The 12641-nt window shown below is 44.3% G+C and overlaps 1 protein-coding gene across 15 annotated transcripts in view; it reads left to right on the top strand.

Annotated features, from left to right (window-relative positions):
• Window positions 1-777: 777 nt before the first annotated feature.
• Window positions 778-12641, top strand: part of LOC139549459 (roundabout homolog 2-like) — a 648939-nt gene continuing 637075 nt past the window's right edge. For 3 of the 15 annotated variants that reach the window (XM_071360000.1, XM_071359994.1, XM_071359984.1), the window contains exon 1: window positions 782-1542. In XM_071360000.1, coding sequence (XP_071216101.1) covers window positions 1419-1542 — 124 coding nt within the window. In that variant the 5' untranslated portion in view covers window positions 782-1418. Of the gene's footprint in view, window positions 1543-12641 lie in introns of all 15 variants that reach the window. The other 12 variants (XM_071359999.1, XM_071359987.1, XM_071359992.1 and 9 more) reach the window with 8 other exon arrangements.

Here is a 12641-nt window from a genome sequence, read left to right as displayed (position 1 = left end):
TTTAAAATGAAACATCACACTATTGAAATAAAGGCTTTTTAACAATGATGTAACTGTATTTATGATTCGTGTTACGCTATGACACCATAAATGATAGAAGGGACCAATGATGTTGTCCTAACTAGCAATCACCACACTGGCAAATTTCAAGACATTTCTCCAGTCACAGTGGATGTTTGTAAAAGCATTAAAAAGCAAAGTTCACCCACAGGGCTTTCTGACCAATACTGTGGGCAGGCAGCAGGGGAGAAGTGACACAGCTAAAAGCCCATGGGGCTGTCACCCCACACTCTTTTACCGGTGATTAACATGAGAAACTCATGAGCACACCTGGAGCTTCCCTCAATGCACGAGAAAGAGACAGAGAGAGAGAGAGAGAGAGAGAGAGAGAGAGAGAGAGAGAGAGAGAGAGAGAGAGAGATGGGACCATGTAAAGGCACTTCCACCAGATCTTTTCTCATCCCCCATCCCTCTCCTCTTCCTCCTTCTCCTTCTACTCCTCGTTCTACTCCGCCAGTAAACCTGTTCCAGCTCACCTTGGCCAGGCAGATGTGAGATGCGAGTAGCTCCATGTGAAAACCTTATTGCTCTTTAAAGAGCAGCTGCATGGCTGCCGTGGCTATTAGGATCAGGGAGTCACAGAGATTACCTCTTCTCTCTCCTCTCCTGTTCTCTCGTTCCTCTCCCTCACACTCCCCTCACTCCTCTTGCCTGCTTGTTTGTGTGTTATTTCTAACTAGCAGACACCCACCCTGTAAACTCCTCTCCAGAGGGCAGACTGTGGGTTGCATTCCTTCTTCTCCTCTACTCGGCTGTGCTGTGTAAGGTTCAGAGCCAGAGTGCTGAGAGACGTATTCCCTCAGCAACCCAGAGTGAGGAGGGCAGGAAGTCATTCAGCAGCAGAAGCAGCAGCAGCAGAGGCAGCAGCAGCAGAGGCAGCAGCAGCAGAGGGAGTAGAGGCAGCAGCAGCAGAGGCAGCGTCGGAGTCGACAGCGGTGGCAACAGTGAGAGAGAGTGTGTGTTAGTGAGAGCAAAGCAGTGAAGCACGGTGCTGAGCTGAGCCGTGGTGTAGCGTGTGTTCCGTCTGGCTCCGTGCGCTCTGGTGAGCCAGGGGCGTCCAGGAGGGGAGACATGTGGCTCAGCACAGAGCCCCAGGACCAGTGAAGAGCACCTATCACCCAGCCCTCAGCAGCCTCTAGCAGCATGGCAGAGCCAGAGACCCAGGACCAGTGAAGAGCACCTATCACCCAGCCCTCAGCAGCCTCTAGCAGCATGGCAGAGCCAGAGACCCACTGCTGATACCTGCCTGACTGACTGATGACAGCCCACGCGTGGGTTACCATGCGCCACAACCGCGTCGCACCAGAGGGAAACACAGCCATGTGAAAGTGGACTCGGTCGAAGAGAAACTCTTGGACATGTTTTCCATGGCAAAGTTTGGATTTTTCTCAATTTTTGAACTTGTTTTGTTTCTCTTGGTGCTGTTTGGCGGTCCTGAGCTCAGCCACCAGGCAAGGACTAAAGGCAGATGGAACAAGGGGGGTAAGTGATGACACACTGAGATGTTTGACGCTTTGGCTTGGTGGTCTGGGTTTGAGGTCTTTGGTTCATCCGTCACACTCTGTGTTTATTGAGCTGATTGAGAGGTCAATGTGAGATCATCTTGGGTGGGACAGTGGTGAAAACATGGATGCCATTTCAGTTGCCCTTGCCACAAGACAGAGAACACGTTTGGGTGGTAGCTAGATGTCTTTTTGCTAATTCATTTTTTTTAAATTTAATATTTCTTAATTTAACATTTGATTTGATCCTCCAAGCTTTTAAGTTTGGCTTGAAATATCTCCCTGCTCTTTTGGGTTTATTTTTTTTGTGTTTTATTTTTGTCTCCCTCGAGATGAGTCTTGAAATGACACTGGCTATTGAGGTCTCATTCAGAAGAAGTTGACTTATGAAACACTTAATTGATGATCTGGCTTACATCTGGAGTAGGTATCGTGCCATGTCAGAGATATCCCTTTAAACAACTTTTTGTGCTGATATGGGGCTGTGTGTGTGTGAGAGTGCAGACTGTGGTCTGCCACCGTGTGCATGTGTGTGTGTGTGTGTGTGTGTGCCCACGTGTGTGTGTGTGTGTGCAGACTATGGTCCGCCAGTGTGTGTTAAGTTTCACAGGGTGTGCATTTCCAGATGGGACACTATCAGGATGTACAGTACGAAAGTGTTTAAGCCAAACTAAGGGAGGGATGGAGAGAAGGAGGTAGGGTGTATCTTCGATCCCTCTCTCAAAGTCCAGGGGGTTGTGTGATGACAGATAAGGCTCATCTGAACACCCCAGCATGTGTCTGGAGCATCGGTCTGTGTTTTTGGGTTAAAGACCCAGATCACTAGTCTGAGGAGAGGTGTTAATAATTCATCTACCCCTCCACAGGAGCCTTCTTCTCCCTCCTCTTGTCCTCTGTCAGCGTTTAATCCCCTTTGTCGGATTAAGGGAACCTCTAATCTTTGTGCTGCTGCTCCGATCCATCCATGAGAAGGCTGGGAGACGCTCCCTGCAGCCCATCAGCGTTGTTAGCTCTCAGGGCTCCTGCTAAGCGGCGTGCGCCTGTCTTCAAAGAGCCAGCCTCGCTCCTCTCCACCACCACCATCCATTTAATGATTCCTCCTCTCCTGCTCGCCAGCCCGCCACTGCTCCATCGTTCTTTCTCTGATTCTCTCACCCTCTCTCTCTCCTGCCTCTCACTAATTCCTCGACTCGCATCTCTCTGCTGTCGCTCCAGCTCCCTGTTGTGTACACACTCTCCTCCCATCCATAGGAGATCATTAATGCACAGGATTCCTGACTTTAATAACATTGACCAAGCTCTCAGATTGTACAGCGTGTGCTCACACTGAGCGATGGATGAGCAGCTCCTTCTAAAGGGACTATTTTCTACCCCGCCAGACTCTCATTTCACGCACCTTTAAAACATTCTTTACATGAAGGATGGGTTTTTAGACAGACAATCTTCTCACTATTCTGCCTCTGCACGAGATAGGCTCCCAGCTATTCCAATTTGGTGTCTGTATGTTGCAACATCTGGTATACCATAGTGGTTTTACTACTAATGAAGAAGCAGGCAGGAATATCGGGATTTTGAGATTAAGATATTAATCTCACATACCAATCCTCACATACCAATCCTCATTAAATTGGGACCATCGTCAGGGTCAAAGGAGAAAAAAAGAAAGGGAAAACCTCATGGTTGAGGAATAATATCTCCAGTGTCTGAATTGTAATCTGTAAAAGGGTTGAGGCAGAATATCGCCGGTGTCTGAATTGTAATCTGTAAAAGGGTTGAGGCAGAATATCTCCAGTGTCTGAATTGTAATCTGTAAAAGGGTTGAGGCAGAATATCGCCGGTGTCTGAATTGTAATCTGTAAAAAGGGTTGAGGCAGAATATCTCCGGTGTCTGAATTGTAATCTGTAAAAGGGTTGATGCAGAATATCTCCAGTGTCTGAATTGTAATCTGTAAAAGGGTTGAGGCAGAATATCTCCAGTGTGTGTCTGAATTGTAATTTGGAAAAGGTTTGAGGCAGAATATCTCCTGTGTCTGAATTGTAATCTGTGGTGGGAAAGTAGACCCAGTGTGAAATCCCAGCTATCTTTGTCCCCTGGTGAAATGGAGCCAAGTGACCTCCCCTAGTGTAATAAGGCCATTTATCTCCTGGCTGTGTGCTATGTGCAGATGGGCCAATCATCCCATAGCCAAGCACAAACTCTGCAGCCGCACAGCCACGCATACCGAATTACAGCCCCCTATCCCATTCGAAAATAGTATATCCCATTTGAAAATAGTAATTTTATCCATGAATGTGATGAGATCAGTGTGGAATGGATCAAATGTTTATAGATATGCTGCCAATTCCAATCAAATCAAATCAAACTTTATTGGTCACATGCACATGGTTAGCAGATGTTAATGCGAGTGTAGCGAAATGCTTGTGCTTCTAGTTCCGACAATGCAGTAATATCTAACATGTAATCTAACAATTCCCCAACAACTCCCTAATACACACAAATCTAAAATGGGTGAATGAGAATATGTACATATAAATATATGGATGAGAGATGGCCGAGCGACATAGGCACGGTGCAACTAGATGGTATAAAATACAGTATATACATATGATATGAGTAATGTAAGATACGTAAACATTATTAAAGTGGCATTGTTTAAAGTGACTCGTGATCCATTTGTTAAAGTGTTGTCCTGATTTAGTTAGTATGTCAGTCCAATGTCATTGGATGTCTCTCAACAGCTGGTCTTTGATGGACTTTATTGGTAGACTTCATGATCACCCCTTATTACCTCTAAATTAGTACGTTTGGAGACTGTATCGCTTTAGCCCACACCTTTTCAGAGCAAGTTCAATCCATTTAAACTTGTACAGCAGAACACACTTCGAGGCACTGTCAATAAAATGCATTGCTAGAGGACACATCATTAGCATGCGATTCCAATGGATCAACCCAATATGTACAGTGGGGAGAACAAGTATTTGATACACTGCCGATTTTGCAGGTTTTCCTACTTACAAAGCATGTAGAGGTCTATAATTTTTATCATAGGTACACTTCAACTGTGAGAGACGGAATCTAAAACAAAAATCCAGAAAATCACATTGTATGATTTTTAAATAATTAATTTGCATTTTATTGCATGACATAAGTATTTGATCACCTACCAACCAGTAAGAATTCCGGCTCTCACAGACCTGTTAGTTTTTCTTTAAGAAGCCCTCCTGTTCTCCACTCATTACCTGTATTAACTGCACCTGTTTGAACTCGTTACCTGTATAAAAGACACCTGTCCACACACAATCAAACAGATTCCAACCTCTCCACAATGGCCAAGACCAGAGAGCTGTGTAAGGACATCAGGGATAAAATTGTAGACCTGCACAAGGCTGGGATGGGCTACAGGACAATAGGCAAGCAGCTTGGTGAGAAGGAAACAACTGTTGGCGCAATTATTAGAAAATGGAAGAAGTTCAAGATGACGGTCAATCACCCTCGGTCTGGGGCTCCATGCAAGATTTCACCTCGTGGGGCATCAATGATCATGAGGAAGGTGAGGGATCAGCCCAGAACTACACGGCAGGACCTGGTCAATGACCTGAAGAGAGCTGGGACCACAGTCTCAAAGAAAACCATTAGTAACACACTACGCCGTCATGGATTAAAATCCTGCAGCGCACACAAGGTCCCCCTGCTTAAGCCAGTGCATGTCCAGGCCTGTCTGAAGTTTGCCAATGACCATCTGGATGATCCAGAGGAGGAATGGGAGAAGGTCATGTGGTCTGATGAGACAAAAATAGAGCTTTTTGGTCTAACTCCACTCGCCGTGTTTGGAGGAAGAAGAAGTATGAGTACAACCCCAAGAACACCATCCCAACCGTGAAGCATGGAGGTGGAAACATCATTCTTTGGGGATGCTTTTCTGCAAAGGGGACAGGACGACTGCACCGTATTGAGGGGAGGATGGATGGGGCCATGTATCGCGAGATCTTGGCCAACAACCTCCTTCCCTCAGTAAGAGCATTGAAGATGGGTCGTGGCTGGGTCTTCCAGCATGACAACGACACGAAGCACACAGCCATGGCAACTAAGGAGTGGCTCCGTAAGAAGCATCTCAAGGTCCTGGAGTGGCCTAGCCAGTCTCCAGACCTGAACCCAATAGAAAATCTTTGGAGGGAGCTGAAAGTCCGTATTGCCCAGCGACAGCCCCGAAACCTGAAGGATCTGGAGAAGATCTGTAGGGAGGAGTGGGCCAAAATCCCTGCTGCAGTGTGTGCAAACCTAGTCAAGAACTACAGGAAACGTATGATCTCTGTAATTGCAAACAAAGGTTTCTGTACCAAATATTAAGTTCTGCTTTTCTGATGTATCAAATACTTATGTCATGCAATAAAATGCAAATTAATTACTTAAAAATCATACAATGTGATTTTCTGGATTTTTGTTTTAGATTCCGTCTCTCATAGTTGAAGTGTACCTATGATAAAAATTACAGACCTCTACATGCTTTGTAAGTAGGAAAACCTGCAAAATCGGCAGTGTATCAAATACTTGTTCTCCCCACTGTATATAGAATCACAGAACACGGCATCACATTGCTAGCCCATGTGACAACATGACTAAATACTGTAGACTTATTCAACGGTCTTGTAATCCGTTGAGCTCGTGATTATAGAGTCCCCTTGATATAGACTAGAGCCCTCAAACTCAACTCTGGACCTCGAAGCCAGTTCCAGTGCCTGTTCTTATTGTTCCCTTCTAATCAGGGACTGATTTAGGCCCTGGACACCAGATGGGTACAATTCATTATTAGGTAGAACAGAAAACCAGCAGAATCCGGACCTCATAGGGTAAGAGTTGAGTACCCCTGGACTAGTGTTGGCCTGAGCCCATTTACATCAGCTTTGATATGGTGAAGATGTAGGGTGGATGACAGATTACGGAGGTGTCACCCACTCAATGTCCTCCCTCCTCGGGACAGACTGCATCCCCCTCCATAAGAACCTGCATGGTATTCACATCCTCCTCAACCCAACCTCTTCCATAAGGTATTCAGATCATCCTCATCCCAACCCCTTCCATAAGGTATTCAGATCATCCTCATCCCAACCCCTTCCATAAGGTATTCAGATCCTCCTCATCCTAACCCTTTCCATAAGGTATTCAGATCCTCCTCATCCCAACCCCTTCCATAAGGTATTCAGATCATCCTCATCCCAACCCCTTCCATAAGGTATTCAGATCCTCCTCATCCTAACCCCTTCCATAAGGTATTCAGATCCTCCTCATCCCAACCCCTTCCATAAGGTATTCAGATCCTCCTCATCCCAACCCCTTCCATAAGGTATTCAGATCCTCCTCATCCCAACCCCTTCCATAAGGTATTCAGATCCTCCTCATCCCAACCCCTCCCATAAGGTATTCAGATCCTCCTCATCCCAACCCCTTCCATAAGGTATTCAGATCCTCCTCATCCCAACCCCTTCCATAAGGTATTCAGATCCTCCTCATCCCAACCCCTTCCATAAGGTATTCAGATCCTCCTCATCCCAACCCCTTCCATAAGGTATTCAGATCCTCCTCATCCCAACCCCTCCATTAGGCCCTGCATGGTATTCACATCATCCTCCTCATCCCAACCCCCTCCATTAGGCCCTGCATGGTATTCACATCCTCCTCATCCCAACCCCTTCCATAAGGTATTCAGATCATCCTCATCCCAACCCCTTCCATAAGGTATTCAGATCCTCCTCATCCCACCCCCTTCCATAAGGTATTCAGATCATCCTCATCCCAACCCCTTCCATTAGGTATTCAGATCCTCCTCATCATAACCCCTTCCATAAGGTATTCAGATCCTCCTCATCCCAACCCCTTCCAAAAGGTATTCAGATCCTCCTCATCCCAACCCCTTCCATAAGGTATTCAGATCCTCCTCATCCCAACCCCTTCCATAAGGTATTCAGATCCTCCTCATCCCAACCCCTTCCATAAGGTATTCAGATCCTCCTCATCCCAACCCCTTCCATAAGGTATTCAGATCCTCCTCATCCCAACCCCTTCCATAAGGTATTCAGATCCTCCTCATCCCAACCCCTCCATTAGGCCCTGCATGGTATTCACATCATCCTCCTCATCCCAACCCCCTCCATTAGGCCCTGCATGGTATTCACATCCTCCTCATCCCAACCCCTTCCATAAGGTATTCAGATCATCCTCATCCCAACCCCTTCCATAAGGTATTCAGATCCTCCTCATCCCACCCCCTTCCATAAGGTATTCAGATCATCCTCATCCCAACCCCTTCCATTAGGTATTCAGATCCTCCTCATCATAACCCCTTCCATAAGGTATTCAGATCCTCCTCATCCCAACCCCTTCCAAAAGGTATTCAGATCCTCCTCATCCCAACCCCTTCCATTAGGCCCTGCATGGTATTCACATCCTCCTCATCCCAACCCCTTCCATAAGGTATTCAGATCCTCCTCATCCCAACCCCTTCCATAAGGTATTCAGATCCTCCTCATCCCAACCCCTTCCATAAGGTATTCAGATCCTCCTCATCCCAACCCCTTCCATAAGGTATTCAGATCCTCCTCATCCCAACCCCTCCCATAAGGTATTCAGATCCTCCTCATCCCAACCCCTTCCATAAGGTATTCAGATCCTCCTCATCCCAACCCCTTCCATAAGGTATTCAGATCCTCCTCATCCCAACCCCTTCCAAAGGTATTCAGATCCTCCTCATCCCAACCCCTTCCATAAGGTATTCAGATCCTCCTCATCCCAACCCCTCCATTGGGCCCTGCATGGTATTCACATCATCCTCCTCATCCCAACCCCCTCCATAAGGCCCTGCATGGTATTCAGATCCTCCTCATCCCAACCCCCTCCATAAGGCCCTGCATGGTATTCAGATCCTCCTCATCCCAACCCCTTCCATAAGGTATTCAGATCCTCCCCATCCCAACCCCCTCCATAAGGCCCTGCATGGTATTCAGATCTTCCTCATCATTCTCAGGGAAGTCAGTATGCATGATCTGCACCACAGGCAAGAACCCAACAAATTACTGCTCTCAGTCTTCCCCCATCCTGCTGAGACAGCCTCCATAACTAACCCCAAACATAGAACCCTACGGAGGAAGTCAGAGATTGAAGTGAGCCTGTAGAGACTGGAGGAAAAACAATTGAGGATAATACGACTCCACCAAAGTACAGTGAATGGTAATGAGAAGCAGACAGTACCGCTACCTGGCTGGCTGGTCAACCTGGACTCAGGTGTAGACGTAACATAAAAATCAGAGCCAGTCAAATTAGTATGATATGTTACGCTTGGTGTGGTATTAATTTGTAGATGTCCATCATCCATTTCATATGATATGTTACAAATTACAATTATTATGATGTTGCATATTACAATTCATATGATATGTTGTGATTACAATTCATTTGATATGCTACAAATCTCAATTTGTACAATTTGTTTTGAATTTGCAATACCCTTGATATGTTATGAATTGCAATTTGTTGTGGTTAACGTTAGCTAGGTGGCTAATACTAACATTAGCTAGGTGGCTAACGTTAGTCAGGCTAGGGGTTAGAGTTAGGGGTTATAGTTAGGGGTTAAGGTTAGGGTTAAGTTTAGGTAAAGATTAGGGTGAAAGTTAGAAGTTAGGTTAATAAAGGATTAAGGTTATGGTTAAGGAAAGAGTTAGCTAACATCGTAAGTAGTTAAAAAGTGGTAAGTAGTTGCAAATTAGCTTAAATGCTAAAGTTGTCCGTGATGAGATTGCTAGACATTCACATTATACGCCTACCCATCCACCCAGACCAACCAGCCTCCTTTAGTTTTTGCCTTAAGTAACCTTCTGTCTTATGTAACCATGCAAAACGTAACATACAGTGCTGTGAATTTGCCCCCTTTCTGATATTCAACATTTTTGCACATTTTTGATACTGAATGTTGTCAGATCTTCAACCAAAACTTAATATTAGATAACAGAACCTGAGTTAATATATTTATTTTATTTATTAAATTAACAAAGTTAGACAAAGTTAGGCACCCAATTCCCCTCTGTGAAAAAGTAATTGCCCCCTTGCACTAATTAACTGGTTGTACCACCTCTAGCATCAGTGACTGCAACCAAATGCTTCCTGTAGTTGTTGATCAGTCGCTCACATCGCTGTGGAGGAATTTTGTCCCACTCTTGCATGCAGAACTACTTTAACTCAGTGACATTTGTGGGTTTTCAAGCATGAACTGTTCATTTTAAGTTCTACCACCACTTCTCAATTAGGATTAGGTCTGGACTTTGACTAGGCCATTTCAAAACTACAAATTTGTTGCTCTTTAACCATTTTGAAACATTTTCATGTTTAACCATTTTCATGTTTAACCATTTTCATTTGATTGTGTGTTTTACATCATTGTCTTGCTGAAAATAAAACAAAATAAAATGTTATTGGTCACATACACATGTTTAGCAGATGTTATTGCGGGTGTTGCGAAATGCTTGTGTTTCTGGCTCCAACAGTGCAGTAATATCTAAAAAGTAATACCAAACAATTTCACAACATATACTCAATATGCACAAATCTAAGTAAAGGAATTGAAATAAGAATATATAAATATATGGAGGAGGAATGTCAGGGCAGCATAGAGTAAGATACAGTAGAATAGTATAGATTACAGGATATACATATGAGATGAATAATGCAAGATATGTAAACATTACAGTGACTGGTGTTCCATTTATTAAAGTGGCTAGTGATTTCAAGTTTATATATATTGGCAGCAGCCTCTTTGTGCTAGTGATGGCTATTAAACAGTCTGACCTTGAGATAGAAGCTGTTTTGCTGTCTCTCGGTCTTAGCTTTGATGCACCTGTAGTGACCTCACCTTTTTTTACATTTATTTTTTAATCTTTATTTAACTAGGCAAGTCAGTTTTAAGAACAAATTCTTATTTTCAATGACGGCCTAGGAACAGTGGATTAAGTGCTACCTGCCTTCTGGATGATAGTGGGGAGAACAGGCGGTGGCTTGGGTGGTTGTTGTCTTTGATTATCTTTTTGGCCTTCCTGTGACACCCTCTGAAGAGCCATGCGGTTGCGGGCGGTGCAGTTGACGTACCAGGCGGCGATACAGCCCGACAGGACGATCTCAATTGTGCATCTGAAAAAGTTTGTGAGGGTTTTAGGTGCAAAGACACATTTTTTCAGCCTCCTGAGGTTGAAAAGGCACTGTTGCACCTTCTTCACCACACTGTCTGTGTAGGGGACCATTTCAGTTTTCAGTGATAGGTACGCTGAGGAACTTGAAGCTTTCCACTTACTCCACTGCGGTCCTGTCGATGTGGATAGGGGGGTGCTCCCTCTGCTGTTTCCTGAAGTCCACTATCATCTCCTTTGTTTTGTTGATGTTGACTGAGAGGTTATTTTCCTGGCACCACACTCCCAGAGCCCTCACCTCCTCCCTGTAGGCTGTCTCGTCATTGTTGGTAATCAGGCCTAATACTGTTGTGCTGTCTGCAAACTTGATGATTGAGTTGGAAGTGTGCATGGCAATGCAGTCATGGGTGAACAGGGAGTACAGGAGGGGCCTGAGCACGCACCTTTGTGGGGCCCCAGTGTTGAGGATCAGCGAAGTGGTGGTGTTTATTCCAACCTTCACCACCTGGGGGCGGCCGTCAGTAAGTCCAGGACTCATTTGCATAGGGTGGGGTTCAGACCCAGGGCCTCAAGCTTAAAACCTGTTGAGGCCAGGGGTTCCGCTAGCGGAACTCCTCCCACATTCCACTGAAAAGGCAGAGCGGCAAATTAAAAAAAAAACATTTTTTTAAAATATTTAACTTTCACACATTAACAAGTCCAATACAGCATATGAAAGGCAGACATCTTGTGAATCTAACCAACATGTCCGATTTTTAAAATGTTTTACAGGGAAGACAAAATATGTAAATCTATTAGCTAACCACCTTAGCAAAAGACACCACTTTCTAACACCAACGTCCATCACCAGCTATCACTAATTCGACCAAATGAAGATATATATATAGCCACTAACCAAGAAAACAACTTCATAAGATGACAGTCTGATAACATATTTATTGTATAGCATTTTTTTTTTTTTGAAAAATGTGTATATTTATGGTATAAATCATAAATTACATTTCAGCTACAATCAGAAAGCAGCCATAACATTTACAGACACCAACATCAAATACCGAATTACTCCTCATAAAACATTTCTGAGAAATACATACTGTGCAGCAATTGAAAAACAGGATTCTTGTGATTCCAGACAATATTTCCGATTTATTAAATGTTTTACATCGAAAACTAAATGTAGCGCTAAATTAGCATAGCCACGCCAGACAGACACACTTGGGCGCGCGCGACCAGTTGACATGCACGACAGATATATGAAATAACATTATAAATTTGGTCTTACTTTGGCTGATCTTTCATCAGAATGTTGATCAAGTTGTCCTTAGTCCAGAAGAGTCGTTCAATCCATTCAGAATGGCAACTTTCCATCTTCATTTAGCAGGGGTACTGGTCGAGTGGCACGGAACTCTCCAACGTAAACAAAGTAAACATTACGGAACACGGCAAAACTCCCGAAAAAATTCAAATAATCTGATTAAACTATATTGAAAAAACATACATTACGATGACATGGTCTCATTTATCAAATCAAATCCGAGCTGGAGATAGTTCACATCCGAAACGGCAGCAAAACAAAACATGATATCTCTCCCAAGTCGCACGCTTCTGACTTCCTGAAATTGACGGTCACGTCAAAGAAATAGGTCTTATTTCACGTCAAAACAAGATAAACGCATGATTTCTCCTCTGACGTCCTCTAGACACCCAGAGGAAGGCGTACGAGGTGTGTTTCGGGTCATAAGTGGCATGACCATGTATAGGCAGAGCGTTGAAGCGAGCATAAACATCTTGCATTTTACTTCCTGGTCGGGGAAAGTGCTGCCAAAGGACTTGTGTTCCACTTAGAGAAAAAATTAAAACGGTTTTAGAAACTTGAGACTCTTTTCTATCCAATACTATTAACAATATGCA

This window comes from Salvelinus alpinus, chromosome 22 (genome assembly GCF_045679555.1).
Source record: "Salvelinus alpinus chromosome 22, SLU_Salpinus.1, whole genome shotgun sequence".
Taxonomy (NCBI): Eukaryota; Metazoa; Chordata; class Actinopteri; order Salmoniformes; family Salmonidae; genus Salvelinus; species Salvelinus alpinus.
The sequence above is the reverse complement of the archived record's forward strand: the minus strand, read 5'-3'. Positions and strand labels throughout refer to the sequence as shown.